This window comes from Theobroma umbraticum, unplaced genomic scaffold (genome assembly GCF_002168275.2).
Source record: "Theobroma umbraticum cultivar Fairchild unplaced genomic scaffold, ASM216827v3 scaffold_12.1, whole genome shotgun sequence".
NCBI classification, from domain to species: Eukaryota; Viridiplantae; Streptophyta; class Magnoliopsida; order Malvales; family Malvaceae; genus Theobroma; species Theobroma umbraticum.
Window position 1 is genome coordinate 102,942 of NW_018397269.1, and position 15,830 is coordinate 118,771.

General features: G+C 33.2%; 3 protein-coding genes across 3 annotated transcripts; all 3 read left to right on the plus strand.

The window, feature by feature from the left end:
• Window positions 1-6: 6 nt before the first annotated feature.
• BR6OX2 (brassinosteroid-6-oxidase 2) lies at window positions 7-3,051 on the plus strand. Its single transcript, XM_021440857.1, has 9 exons — window positions 7-162; window positions 612-933; window positions 1,037-1,186; window positions 1,280-1,528; window positions 1,619-1,705; window positions 1,821-1,899; window positions 2,401-2,507; window positions 2,608-2,732; window positions 2,831-3,051. The coding sequence occupies exons 1-9, from the start codon at window positions 50-52 to the stop codon at window positions 2,916-2,918; spliced, it is 1,320 nt and encodes a 439-aa protein (XP_021296532.1). The 5' UTR covers window positions 7-49; the 3' UTR covers window positions 2,919-3,051.
• A 1,061-nt stretch (window positions 3,052-4,112) lies between these two features.
• Window positions 4,113-4,782, plus strand: LOC110426087 (protein SEED AND ROOT HAIR PROTECTIVE PROTEIN-like). Its single transcript, XM_021441177.2, has 2 exons — window positions 4,113-4,320; window positions 4,448-4,782. Exons 1-2 carry the CDS (start codon window positions 4,113-4,115, stop codon window positions 4,780-4,782), a joined length of 543 nt encoding a protein of 180 aa, XP_021296852.2.
• A 6,719-nt stretch (window positions 4,783-11,501) lies between these two features.
• On the plus strand, window positions 11,502-14,095 carry RGP1 (reversibly glycosylated polypeptide 1). Its single transcript, XM_021440711.2, has 4 exons — window positions 11,502-11,947; window positions 12,818-13,068; window positions 13,190-13,358; window positions 13,481-14,095. The coding sequence occupies exons 1-4, from the start codon at window positions 11,606-11,608 to the stop codon at window positions 13,811-13,813; spliced, it is 1,095 nt and encodes a 364-aa protein (XP_021296386.1). The 5' UTR covers window positions 11,502-11,605; the 3' UTR covers window positions 13,814-14,095.
• Window positions 14,096-15,830: the final 1,735 nt, after the last annotated feature.

A 15,830-nucleotide genomic window follows, 5' to 3' on the forward strand; every position in this document is an offset into this window, starting at 1 on the left:
GTTTGTCTTGGTCCTCTGTATCTGCACTGCTCTGTTGAGATGGAATGAGATGAGATACAGGAAGAAAGGTCTGCCCCCAGGTACAATGGGTTGGCCAGTCTTTGGAGAAACCACTGAGTTTCTCAAGCAAGGGCCAAACTTTATGAAAAACCAAAGGGCAAGGTGATTGTTTTGCTTGAATCTTGTTACTGCGTACATGTCTCTTCCTATGCTGCTCGTATTCCCTATAGAACAGCTTATTACTTTGCAGTGGCTTCAAACCTTGAAAGTTGTAATGTTCTTTTCAGATATATCTTTCATATATTTATTGGCTTGGCTTGTCACTAAGAGCATGGCTTTTTGGATCATGTAACTAGCTTATACCAAAATTCCATTTCAAACATAGTTGATAAAGGAGTCTCTCTTTGCTTTCTCTTTTTCCTTTCTTTCCTTTTATGGGGATTAATGTTCTCACCATGTCATGCCTGTCATTTAAAAACAGTTATAGAGGGTTTTCTTGTAAATTTAGCTTAAAAGACAGTAAGCATTCAAGTTATTTATCTAATTCTACTCTGGTTTAAGATAATTTAAAATAATTTTGTGTACCTTTTTTTTCTGCTTCTTGCAAACAGGTATGGCAGTTTTTTCAAATCCCATATACTGGCGTGCCCTACTGTTGTTTCCATGGATCCAGAGCTCAACAGATACATCCTCATGAATGAAGCAAAAGGTCTTGTTCCTGGCTACCCACAGTCCATGCTGGATATCCTAGGAAAATGCAACATTGCAGCTGTCCATGGCTCCACTCATAAGCAAATGAGAGGAGCTCTGCTTGCCCTCATTAGCCCCACTATGATCAGAGAACAACTTTTGCCAAAAATAGATGAATTCATGAGAACTTTCCTCAGAAATTGGGATAACAAAGTCATTAACATACAAGAAAAGACCAAAGAGGTTTGTATAACATTTTAATTCCGATAAAAATTGTGAAGTTTTTAAGTTTTTTGCTCATAGTTCCTCAGTTTCTAATCTGCTTATGTTGTGAAATTTTGTGTAGATGGCATTTCTGTCATCACTTAAGCAAATTGCCAGTGCTGAGTCCAGCTCAGTAGCTCAAGAATTCATGCCTGAGTTCTTTAAACTGGTTTTAGGGACCTTGTCACTTCCTATTGATCTTCCTGGCACAAATTATCGCCGCGGATTGCAGGTAAATGGACACGTATTTCAACTCCTATATCTAGTCTTTCATTGCAGTTCCTGTTTATAGTCAATAAGTAAGACGATTTACTATGATTTGCAGGCAAGGAAAAATATTGTAAGAATATTAGGACAACTGATAGCAGAGAGAAGAGCTTCTGAAGAATCCCGCAAGGACATGCTTGGCTACTTGATGAGAAAAGATGACAGTAATAGATACAAACTAAGTGATGATGAGATCATTGATCAAATAATCACAATTTTGTATTCTGGTTATGAGACAGTTTCGACTACTTCAATGATGGCTGTCAAGTATCTCCATGATCATCCAAGAGTTCTTGAAGAGCTAAGAGTAAGTGAAAACATTTTTCTTCATCTTTGAACTGTTCTCTATTTTTGATCCGTGCTTTTTGGTTTTGACTTATTGTTAAAAAACTTTCAGAAAGAACATATGGCACTTAGAGACAGAAAAAGGCCAGAGGATCCAATTGAATGGAATGACCTTAAGTCAATGAGGTTTACTAGAGCGGTAAGAAATTTGCAGGGTTTTTTTTTTTTTTTTGTGTGAGACAAACCATTTTTCTAAATCACTTACTTTATAAAGAAAAGTTCAATGATTTGGCTGTGTGCTCCTTTTTATGCAGGTGATTTTTGAGACTTCAAGATTAGCTACAATTGTTAATGGAGTTCTGAGGAAAACTACTCAAGAAATGGAACTAAATGGTGAGCATTAAAATATTCAAAGTGGGATCCATATTCAACCATGTCTCTTTGGTTCCACCTTTCTATATGAGCTTTATGGGCTCAAGAAGCTGAGTTTGCAGCTAGCAGCTGTTTTTACAACTTTTTGAACCCAAAAAAAATATATGTAAAAAATTGTCAAGGAAATGAGATCACCTCCCGCTGGTGGACCTTACCCTCTCATGATTTACATGGCATACCTACCAATCCAGCTAGACAATTTCCTGGATGATTCATGTCTTGTTTCAATGATTTTTGAAAAGAAAGGAAGCTTTTTTTAAAAGAAAAGAAGATTTTTATCAGGGTAAAATCATATCTATACCCTTTTTTGATTATTTTTTTTGAACTTTTCACTAACTAAGTGTATGATTGGATTTTCTCTTGGTGGGCCTTTCTCACCTTCCAGTTCACAAACATTGAAACCCCTTGGAATGAATTTCTACATTTCTAATCTTCAATTTTCTTTTCTGCTTTTTTTTGCAGGATTTGTGATTCCTGAAGGCTGGAGAATTTATGTTTATACAAGAGAGATAAACTATGACCCTTTTCTATATCCGGATCCATTAGCCTTCAATCCATGGAGATGGATGGTTGGTAACCCAAAATTTCTTTCCATTTTTCCCCCATTGTCCCTGCATTTTATCCATGAAAGAAGTTGCATGTTCAATTTTGACTGATTCCTGAATGCAGGACAAGAGCTTGGAATCTCAAAATTACTTCCTGATTTTCGGAGGAGGCACCAGGCAGTGTCCAGGAAAGGAACTAGGAATAGCAGAAATTTCTACTTTCCTTCACTATTTTGTAACTAGATACAGGTAAGCAAATAAAATCATAGTTTAATCAGAAATGAACATTTCAAAAACAAAGAAAATGAACTTTAGTTAATGTTTTTCCATTGTTTCTTTTGGTGCAGATGGGAAGAAGTTGGGGAAGAAATATTGATGAAATTTCCAAGAGTTGAAGCACCAAATGGACTACACATTAGAGTCTCATCTTACTGACTAAAACATGTATGTACAGGAGATATAGTCAAGAGGGGGAAAGGATGTACAATTAATATGTTCTAACAAAGAGTAGAAAATGAATGACACTGAGTTTTCTTGTTTCAGGCTATATAGACTGTGAATTCTGAAATTGTTGCCTCTATTTTTTGGTACGATACATCATATTGTTATCAAACTGAGAGAATTTTGCTAATAGAAATATCTTCCATATCAAAGCTATGATCTCAATAATCCCAGGTAAAATTTCGTTTTCCAAGACCTAAGTTGGGACCTTAGCCAATCTTTCAGTTGGACTCGAACTCTTCATCTTGAAAAGCTAATGTAACTTTTTTTCTCCATTTCTGATAGAGAAGTTGGAAGAGGAGAAATTCACATTTCAGACTTCATAAATATACTAACAAACTATCCTAATTTTTTTTTTTGTTCCAAAGTTTGAGACTTGGTTTTTTTTTTTTATTATTCTAGTCTTGTTATACAATTGAGATAAATAAAATACTTAGTACACATGGAAATTGGCCGAAAAGATAACCCAATCAAGAAATCTGCCTTTTCTTCTTTGTTGGGTTTGAGCAATTTGAGACTTTCAAGGGCTAAACTTGTTAGTGTAATGGACTAATTTGGTGGACTGTTGACTTTGATGGGCTAGGAACAGGCTGGACTCATAATATAGATTTCAATTTTGTTTAACCAATCTAAGGCTTATAGCAACTCAACAATCTTGTTCCACGTAGAATAGAAGAAAATCAAACAAGACTTTGTTGCTCCCAATACTGACCAAGCCTTCCTTCCATTTGAGGTTAACATTCAAACATTTGTGATTTTTTTTTTAATTAAAGGGATTGTAGAATTTAGATTTGATTACCATTGACAGAATACAATCAGAGTGGACTTTGATTAATTGTCAATCATAAAACCCAGTTACAGTACTAACACCCTAATAGCTAAAAGCCATTTGACTCGTTTCCAATAAGGCGTTGGTTCAGTGAATTACACCAAGTTATAATAAAATATGAAAATTTCGTCGTGGGAGCAACTCCCTTCTATACCATGTGTATTTTAGTCAGTTATCAATGAGATTATTGGGCAATCATATGTGTATATATATAGATGGGCATGGCAATGCCTTTCTTATCACTTGAGCTTTTCCATATTCATTCTTAAGGCTTGTATTGGTATTTTAATCGCATGTCAATGGCTGTCACCACTTTCTCCTTCACCATCTCTTTCATTCTGTTATCGTTTATGCTTGTTATTGTCTCTGCTAGTGATTATGGCTATGGTACAAAGCCAGAACTACTTTACAAGCCAAAGCCAGATGTGAAAGAAAAGCCTCTCCCCATTGGTATTGAAGGGCTTATTCTATGCAAATCAGGCCCCAAAAGATTAATCCCGATAAAAGGTAATCTCTCAGCCTATCTCTAGGGTACTTGCTATGTTTTCTAATTAACAATATTGCATCTATGTAATACTAATTATTTTATATTTGACATATGATTAAGTAGTTATCTTATTAATTTGAAATGCAGGAGCTGTTGCTAGAATAACATGTCTAGCTGTCGATGAGCATGGTTATGAGACAGCACCTTTCTCCATCTTGAGCAAAGCAACAGATTCAAAGGGTTATTACTTTGCAACTTTATTCCCTCATGAACTCAATAACAAGCTGAAGCTTACAGAATGCAAGGCATTCCTGGAAAAATCTCCATTGGAAAATTGTAAAGTTGCAACAGATGTTAACAAAGGAATAAGTGGTGCTCCCCTTTCTTATTGCCGCCTGCTCAACAACAATAATATGAAGTTGTATTCAGTGCCACCTTTCATCTACACTTCACAACCCAAACCAATGTCTCCCGGTTACTAACATTGCATTCTTGATTGTTACTTCTTCCAGAGATTTTTCGTTTTGTTTTGCTTATCGACATTCTTAATTCTGTTACACATTTTGCTTTGTGTGGAAGAGGAAATGAGTTGTATAATTGTTCTCATGATACAGTCGATGTTACTGTAAGGTTGTGTAATTCTAATGTCAGTGTCGGCCATTTGCATGGTTTAATAAAGTCTTGAATTAAACGATATTATTAGCCTTCTGAAATGTTTGATTCCTCTCTAGTCAATGCAGATTTCCACATCAATTTATTGTCATATTATCACCATATATGTGTCAGCATATTTGATGACAAATTGAGAAGTGCATATAATATATATATATATATATATATATATATATTCTGTTTTAAAAAAATTCTAAATACGAAGATAAATGCGTTTTTACTATGAAACAATTAATGGGACGACTGCTCATTAATTGCATTCATGAACCACTACTTAAGAATGTGAATGCACAGAGCGTACTCTTTGTCTAACGCCATCATTCAATTAAATTAAAAACCTTTTTTTGGATAATATAGAGTTTTATTAATTCAACAGTACAAGCCTGCTACAAGTACAATCAGGTTGATAAGACCACAAGATGCAAAACGAATTAAGATTATAAGGACGTGGACAAACTCCAAACCCTCAACACAGAAAGCTAATGAATTAAAGCTATGAACTAGGATGAGAGAGAGAAAGCGGTTGACAGAAGTCTCTTAATTTATAATGACCTATTCAACCGTACAAATGGTTAACCTAAGAAGCAGAGCGTAAATCATTTTTTTATATTTGTGTTTTTCATTTTCTTTTTTGTTAAATAAATTGTATATATTCACTACAAATAAAAGGAGTTTTATCGACAAAACTAATTCCGTCGACATTGCTAATAAAATACAACCGATTCTCGACCAACTGTGTTACGCACACAGCCAACTGAAATACTAACAAAATGCTTTCCGTCAAAACATGGTTGTTAAACAAGAGAGGTGCGAAGATTATCAACCAACCGAGTCCTTCAATATTGATGATCATTGATCGAACTTAGCAATTGTATTTCTGACTATGTTATCCGTCGACGATGTTTATGTGTACTTTAAGCTATAAGCAAATAGATATGTTTTCTATTTAATGGTAAACTATGAAGATAAGTTTTTGTGTTGTGCTTGAGAGTGAGTCAAGAAGCAAGGGTGGCATTACAAAACATTCCAACAATTCATTCGAAACACGTTGTAAGAAACCTCTTCTCAATTCAAGTTTGATCCATTTACATGTGTCCAAGCAGTTGAACATTCGAAACATGAGAAGTTAGCCAAGAGTTTGGGTTCAAGGAATATAGCATAATTTGTCACTCGTAGATTCTATAGACTTTACTGACCAATCCCAAATTACATTAATCTCGGATAGGTAAGTCAAGTTCATAGAATCTACCTGAGCTATCGACAATGAAATCTTTAAATGGAAAACAAACCAAAATTACATAGCAAATCATCAACTTAGATGATGCACAATGTTCTACAAACTTCAAAGGAGATGAAAATCAAAAGTTTTTAGAACATCATGGATCATCTAATCCAAAATGAGTGCTTTTGCAAAAGGTTAGTTTGCATACTTAAAATTTTGATTCGGTAATGTATTTGACACCTAACATAGTGATTGGCATGAATCTTCAAATCATTCCCTCTATTCTTATAGTGTTTGTATTACTATTTATCCATTATAATTACATTGAAAGGAATGGTCTTTTATAAGAACAAAGGGTAATGAAATTGAAGACTCATGTCAATCACTAAGTTAGGTGTCAATCCTCCATATTATCCCGAGGCAAAAAGGAAAATGTTAACTAGATGGAGAACTATTTAATGAATTCGGAGTCAAGCGTCCAACAGATCCTCTAACGCTTGATGCGGTCAGTTGCCCATGCTAAATAAAAAAAAAAGAGCAATGGCCTTTTTAATAATGAGGATGTACGATCAAAGGATGATACTACTAGATATATTTGCATTCTTTTTTCATTTGTATTCTTAATAAACTTATACCTTTTGCATTGATTGTAATAAAAATAATACAATTTTTATTCTTCACCCCACTTGTAGTATGCAAAAGAATTACTGACATATAAACCTCGAAGATACAATGAAACCTAGTGATTGACTGTGTTTTGCATTGACGAAATCAATCAACTGAGCACTTACTAGAGAATAACAAGATTATTGAACTTTTATAGTATTTTTCTACAGGAAAATAGTATAGAAGAAAACTTGAGAAATATCAAAAAGGAAGGAAAGTTTTTGTTTTCTGATGTACGTTCTGTTGGATAAAGAGGACCCTCTTTTATAGGCATAAATTCTTATTCATAATAGATACTATTTGTATCTGTTTCAAAGAGTTACTCCAGTTGGTCTTTTCCAATAGACTGACTCTTTTTATTTTATTTTATTTTATTTATTTTTATTTTCAACAGACATAATCCTTCTTTTATTTTTAACTTCCAATAGTCACAATTTTTCCTCCTCTTTTGATATGAAATAATATTTTTTATTTGAAAATGTCTAACAATATTAGCTTTTATTGACAGAAATATATGATCAATGAAAAAGTAGACCTCATTATCAACTGAAAATCTGTCAAAATAATATTGACTGAATTCCCTGACGAACATCACCTAATACTGACCATGATAGGTTCCAACAAATTCAATGCTTTACTAACTGAATAAAACGACAGAATATTTTGTCAAAATGTACTAACAATGGTATTCCTAACTGAATAAAAATGAAATTTTCCATTAGTATTTGAATTTATAGATGGAATGTGCACCTTTACCAATGAAAAATTTTGTTTATAAAAGTGTCAAATTTATAGTGATTTGTATATATAATTTATGTTATTATGATAGGAAATACTGTATATTGATTATAGATTTCATAGAACTTACCAAACATTAAATTTTGTATGGAGAGTGAATTAGATAAATCATTACAAAAAAATGAGGCTTTTTTTACGAAAAAAGTCATCAAAAAAACTTCAACATTCCATGGAAAATATCCATATTCAACAAATTTATTCAGTCAACAACACTCTAGTCATCAATACCATTTCATCAAAAAAGGAAAAATCCATGCACATTGCTTTACCAATAAAAATATTCCATAAAGAAAAGCACACAAATTTGTCTTAAAATTTTGGGAATTTTGACAATAATCCGGTTAGAAGATGCTCAGAATAGATGAATTTTGTTAGAATACTCCATTAAAAATATTCCTTGGTACTCTATTCGCATTACCTTAATAATTCATCAGCAACACAGTGAGATTAGTTACGAAATGCCGTCGAAATTTCTATCAAGGTTTTATGTATAATCTGTTAATAAAACGTCGATGATCCATCGAAAATATAAAGGTATTTTAGTAATTGCATAATTATATGCCTATAAATATTAGTTAGCCCCGATTCTCAAATATCGAAACATGGCTTTAGTTATAAAGTATATGAACAAAATAATTCTCGTATACTATTATACAATTTAAAATAATCAAAAGCACAATAATTTTAAGATTCAAAGGATACAACTATTAACGTTTTCAAATAATCAAAAATTGGACGTTTTGAATTGTATAACAACATTATTCTTCATGTATAAAATTGATTAGAAATCACAAGTTCTTTTCTTTAAATTATTATTTTTCTTTAGAATGAAATTCTCGTGTATATATATTAAACTCTAAAGATATCCTTCTAATTCCTTTCCATATTCCATAATTAGAGGTAGGTTCATCACAATCACTTTCGTTGCAAAGAGTATGCTCTTTTATGAAACCAAATTTTATCCACATGAATGTTCATCCCTTAGTCCACTCCACCTTTAAAGAGATAAAAGAAAATTTTAATAATGTATATACACATAAATTATGTAATTAATTTTCTTAAAGAACAGAAGATATTGTTGTGCATTGAATTAACTTACATTATAAATTAAATTTCTATATTCATTAATGTTTGTTGTCAAGGTGATTCTTAAAGAGTGTTTTTCTTTTAAACATTTGCAGTTACACGTGCAATGCACATGTCTGAGCATCGAGATACTTGTTTACACGAACTCTTTCAGTAATTGGCTTCACAGCCACATATGAGAAACAAAATTCAGCCATGCATGGCATCATCTTCTTTGAGTCTTCTTCCATCCAAAAAGATAATAGATATTTATATTCTGATTAAGTTAATCTTAACAATATACAAGTGAAAAGAATATTTTAAAGCAATTTGGACTCTTTCAAATTCATATTGCCCATTGCCAAATTTTTTTCATTTGATTTATTTAGCAGTCATGATCTGTTAGTGGAGTTTGCTTGTTTTTTTTTTCAACTTGTTTTAGTGGAAAGTGCCCAATTTATTTGAGACGTTTACAAGAAACTTGTTATGACTAGCTCGAACACTACTTTTCTGCCTAACCAAGCTTTCCATTGAATTTTCATGGATTTCACATGGGAGGTCTCTTGGTTAAGGGGAATGGAATTTATAATCCACTCAACTCAACTGGCTTCCCAAGAAAAATTCTCACATGCTAATGACATATATCACGAAAAGATGCATTCATATAAATATATTTACACATGCAAACATCATGACATCAATTGCGGAAATGCTTTGAGCATTTTGGATCCCATCAGGGGTCAGCCGATTAACAATAATCAAGACTGTAATTATTATTTGTTACTGAGCACATATTGACTGACTAGAAATTTGAAAAATTAGGCAAATTGAGTTGTCTTCCTTCTCAAAGAGGCTTGAAATTGGAAAAAGTAAAAAGGGGTCAAAGCTTTTCAAGGAGGTAGTAAGAATGTAAGACATGATATCCTCACAAAATAGCGAATTTGGCTCTATTGAATTCAATGAACAGGAGAGAAGGCCACCATTATCTGCGAAAATTAAGACTATATTTTCTCAGGGTTTTTCAAGGACATGTGTCTCATTTAGAGTCTCACATATTAAAGGTGCCCGTCCACTTTTCACTCCGCATCCAAAGATTCAAAGCAAGGGAAAGCCCATCCTTGTCGGTGGAAACTGCAAGACCCAACATTTTATTTCAACTTTTTTTTATTTAATTTTTCTTTGCTAAAAGCCGTACTCAATTGTCATGTCCCATTGCATGTCAATGTCTCATTAAAATATCACATTCCTTTTAGGCCCTTTTTCTTTGAAAAAAATAAAAAGTATTAGAGAATATAATATTCATAGATCCTATTTTTATTGGTACAGGTGTTATTCGTTTATAAACACTTATTAAGATAATAATTTCTCATAAAATTCAGAACACAGATAATACATAAGTTAACAATTTCTATTTACAGAAATCGGATCCATCTTTTTATTCTATATGCTAATTAACCATTGACCAAACTCTGTAAAATTAAATTAAAAGAAAGAAAGAAAGAAATACTCTCCCATTTATGAGTTGTGACCTACACGATGCCAGCATTTGTGAGTTTTGTTTTCTTCGTAGCTGGCCAGGCCTTCATCCAGCTTTGTTTAATAACACATCCAATTATTTTCAAGTTGCAGCACATGACTCCATATTTAAAATTTTGGGTACATAAACTTCTTCTACTATGTCTTTTCACCATTTATTAAAATAAAATGAAATATGTTGTGAGTTTCATGTGTGGACATGCATGCCATTGCTAACTCTTTCACAAGAGTTTTACTTCAAACATAAATCCTCTCCTTCCCTTCTGTTTCACCAAGCCTCTACTTACTGACCGAACTCATTATAAAGAGTCAAAGTTAGCCTCATTACTTGATAGAAAATTAATTAATGGGCTCTTAATTAATTGCATATCTTCCATTTCCAGTAACAAATCTCCTCTCCCTATGGTAGTTTCAACTGCATATATTTCTTCCCTCTGATTCTCATTTTTATGCCACAATTGCCCTTACCGATTACTAATTATAATTTCTATTTCTTTTTGGACTTTTACAAATAGTCGTTTCTCATCTTTCACAAAGAGATAAAACTTTCATAAATACTTATCCCACTAAAGATTATATATATATATACCCAAATCTGTGACAGATTATGCTTCCTTAATTGTAAAAAGTTTGCAAATATTCCACACTTACAAAGCACCTAAATTTTTGTTTCAATTTGGGATCTAATTTCAATTAAATTAGTAGACCAATCTCATTCAAAAATCAAATTGCTTGATAGCAATGTAGAGAACATTTGATGTATGAAATCACTAAAAAATTAACTGTTTTCACTTTGATTTATATGTTTGTTTTTGTTTTTTTATAATTATTAATGTGGGATTTGAAATATTTACATGATCGATGATATATAAATAAAAAATTTTGTAAAAAAAGTTAAATTAAAATATAAATGAAAATATATATTATTGCTTCTATAGACGATACATGCAAAACAGTAAAAGCCATTGGAATTTGAGTTCCAATTCTATAATACATGAAAATATGAGTACAAAGAAAAAATAAGGAAAAAGGGGAAGAATATATATATATACATATAAACTTTTTAATATTTGCTCTTTCAATTTGACAAAAACTGAAGTCTTAAGCCTAAAACTTAGGCTTTTTGCCCCTTTGAAAAAGTCCTCATTCCCTGCTAAACTCTTACACGTCTCTTCCTTCACTCGTGCCGCCCTACCCGTTGCTCACGTGCCACCTTAGTCTCCCTCCATTTATATTCCCATACAAACTCTCCCTCTCAATCCCCCACCCAAAACTCCGCAAACAAAAGCACTCTTTTTCTCTCTTTTCTTTTTGTTATTTCTTCCTTTTCTTTTTTTTGGGCAGTGATGGCTGAGCCTGCAACAGCAACCCAAGCAGCAGCACCAGCAGTGCCTCTGCTGAAAGATGAGCTTGACATTGTTATACCAACCATAAGAAACTTGGACTTTCTTGAGATGTGGAGGCCATTTTTTGAGCCTTACCATCTCATCATCGTTCAAGATGGTGACCCTTCAAAGACTATCAAGGTCCCAGATGGCTTTGATTATGAACTTTACAACAGAAATGATATTAACAGGATTCTGGGTCCCAAGGCTTCTTGCATTTCCTTCAAGGACTCTGCTTGCCGTTGCTTTGGTTACATGGTCTCCAAGAAGAAGTATATATATACCATTGATGATGACTGCTTTGTAAGTTCTTTTTTGATCTCTATGTGATGTTTTGAAATCTGGGGTTTTCTTTTTAAGTCAAATTTTGGATCTTTATTTTTTAGTTGCTTGATTTATTGTGATGTTTTCGTATCTGGGTTTTTGTTGTTTTGGTCAAAGGTTGGATCCTTTCATTGTTTTGATTGCGATTTGGATGCTTTGCTTGATTTGTTTTCCTATGTATGTGTTTGTGTTTAAATAATTGTAGCAAATTTTGGATCTAAGAGAAATTTTGGGATTACTTATGTTTCAGATTTAGTTTGAACGTACCATATAGTGTAGACAATTTAATTCCTGACAGTGACAATTCTTTAAGGAATTTGAGTTTAATTTACCAAATACTATAATTTATACCGCAATCAATTCATATTCCTCATTGCATCATGATTCTAGATATGAGTTCTGCATGGACCGTATGTTAGCCAGATCTTCATAATTTGAATTGATTTATGCATTTGTTTTCTTATAATCTGATGTTGCATTATGGAAAGTCTGTGTTTAATTGCTTCTTACCATTTTGCCTCACGCCTCATCAGTTTGCTTTTGATTACAGAATTCAAATTCTTTTCACACGGAATTCACTTTTAGCAGCTTTGCACATGCCATATCATGGAAATAAACGATTCTAATTGTTAACTAATTGGTTGCATTGTGATCTACAGCTGTGAGATTCTAAAATCTTGCATGATTGTATCTGTTTGTGTTATTATATTTTCCTGCTAAATGATGAATCAGCGCTCTAGAAGTCAAAGATCTGAACACTGGACTTATATTTCGTGATGGTTGGATATCTCTCTCACAACATAAGTAAATTAACATGCCCACCAAACTGTGGATCTCTTTGATGATTAGGTTGCTAAGGACCCATCTGGCAAAGCAATCAATGCACTTGAGCAGCACATCAAGAACCTGCTATCCCCATCCACCCCATTCTTCTTCAACACCTTATATGACCCATTTAGAGAGGGTGCAGATTTTGTCCGTGGATACCCATTCAGTCTCCGTGAGGGTGTTCCAACTGCTGTTTCTCATGGCCTGTGGCTAAACATCCCAGATTATGATGCACCAACCCAACTTGTGAAGCCTCTTGAGAGGAACACCAGGTATGAGTTTTTTTTTCTTTCTTTTTTCAAGTTTTAAAGAAAGAAAACACCTCTAATTCCCTTCCAAAAGGTGTTTGTTCCTATCATTGATGATTAATTAATAATTCTCATTGTAAATCAGGTATGTGGATGCGGTTCTGACAATCCCAAAGGGCACCTTGTTCCCCATGTGTGGTATGAATTTAGGGTTTGACCGTGAGTTGATTGGCCCTGCCATGTACTTTGGACTCATGGGTGATGGTCAGCCAATTGGACGCTATGATGATATGTGGGCTGGCTGGTGTGTCAAGGTACATTGGAGTTATTTGTATCACAATTTCACTCTCTATTAACAATGCTCTTTCAATCCAAACGAGGAATGCCATATAGAAATTTACAGACTAATCTACATCTCCTGCTTGATGATTGATAGGTTATATGTGACCATTTGGGATTGGGAGTCAAAACGGGTCTACCTTACATCTATCATAGCAAAGCAAGCAACCCATTTGTGAACCTAAGGAAGGAGTACAAGGGTATCTTCTGGCAGGAAGAGATCATCCCATTCTTCCAACAATCTGTCCTTCCAAAAGACTGCACCACTGTCCAAAAGTGCTACATTGAACTGGCTAAGCAGGTCAAGGAAAAGCTTAGCAAAGTTGATCCCTACTTTGACAAGCTGGCTGATGCCATGGTAACATGGATTGAAGCCTGGGATGAGCTCAACCCTGCTGGAGCTTCTTTGGGAAATGGCAAAGCAGCTTAGAAAGTTGTCAACACATGCAGATGCCATGGTCACATATCTTGAAAGCTTCTGCTTAACGCAGCTGGAGCTCCTAGGCCTAATGGCAAAGCAAAGTAGAAAATATTTATTAGCCACAGACGCCATTATTTCTCTACAGTTGTTGAATTAGTAGTTTTACTCATTGTATCTTTATTTGTCTACTTCTTGACTAGCTGAAGTTTCGCAGATTTTGGTGTGATGTAATGTAATTTGATCAACTTTATGTTATGAAGTTACAGCAATAAAATGCATCAGTTGTTTTTAGCATTGGTTCCATTTTATGATAAAATGCATCACTTTTTGGGAATTTTGAATGGGGGAAAAGGCCATAGCGAAGCTCAAATCGTGCCTCATTGTACTAATGGGAAATTTCTTAATAGAAATCCTTTGCCTTGTTCTGGTCCAGTTAATGCATATTTTTCTGCCTAGAATAAGCTGTGATTGCAGCTTGATCCGGAGGGGCTAACAAATAAGTCATGAATAAGGTGCCGAAAGAGGGATAAGTATTACCAACTGATATAGTTTTGCCTGGCTAAAGAAAGTTTCCCCAGGAGATACTTGGAATGAAGCAATGCAAGTAAATAAGCATTGTTTTATTCTTCTCCGTACATGGTTGGTCCTGTCCTGTTAGAGGCGTAGACAGTTGAATTGTAAATTTTTAAGCCTACAACTCCGTAAACTATTCCCTAATCCATACTCATCAAAGTTTTATTTGAGAGAGTAACAATTCTACTCCATCAATATTCCACAACCAGGGTTTGTTAAACTTAATACTGATCATGCTTGCCGAGAAAAGAAGCCTTGTTTATGAGGCATATAAGATTCACTACTGTAGATATTTAATTTTGGTTAATTATTATGTTTGAAATACATCGCGTTCAAGCACAAAAATGTCTAAAAGCATTCCAAGCACGGAAACACCCAAGGAGACATTTGGTATGATGTAAGTGAAAGACATTTCTTATAATTTAAATGGCTGTAATCACTTAGGAACATTTGGTTGGTAAAAGAAATATGTAATGTACTTACAATTGTAATCACATTACAATGAGAGAAAGGAATAACATTCCCTTCTCTCATAGAGGGAAAGTAACTTTCCTTTTGCAAAGGGAAAGTTACATATTTTTTTTTTCTCAAATTGTCCATCTCATTCGACCCTTTTAACCTCCCGACCCTTATCTTCTCCTTCTTCCTTCCTACCTTTTTCTCCTTCTTCTCACCTTACCTTCTTCTCTTTTTTCTCAGTGTTTGCAGGAAAGGTAGCCTGTCACTAGCACATTTGGTCAAATTTCACCACCAAATTTGAAAATTAAAGAGATTAGGACTTTGGGTTTTATGAAACTTTAATTCAAATTTTAAAGAAATTTGGAAGCGTTTTGAGAAAAATTTGTGCTTTTGATGTCAAAAATTAAGAGAAACATTTAAATGATTTAGAATTGAGAAAATTTACTAAAAAATTAAGAGGATTTGAGAGGAAAAGATGTTTCGTGCCGCGTTTATGAGAGAAAGAAAGCATCAGAAACGTTTAAAATTGAATATTTATCGATAGATGAGAACATCTATTGATGGATTGCATTTAAATTTTGGCAACCACTATTTATCTATTAATAGATAGTATAATCTATCGATAAATAATGTGATCTATGGATAGAATTTTTTATCTATCGATAGATTTATTTTTGGATAGTGTTTTTTATTTTTTATTTTTATAAGTTTAAAGTGAAAATAAATATTTAGTAATTTTACATATTTTAATATTTAAATAATTAATATAAAAATATTATGTTATTTTTTTAATATTATTATTTATTATTTTACTTGCTTAAAGTTGAGAAGTCAAATTTTATATTAAAAATTATAAATTTACTCAACTTATATGTTTTTTATACATAAAGGTAATTTTGTCAATTTATATTACATTTCTGTAAAATGCTTACAAATCAAGCATTAGAATATAATTCTCTTAGCAATCACATTTCCTGCAATTATCATTTTTTTT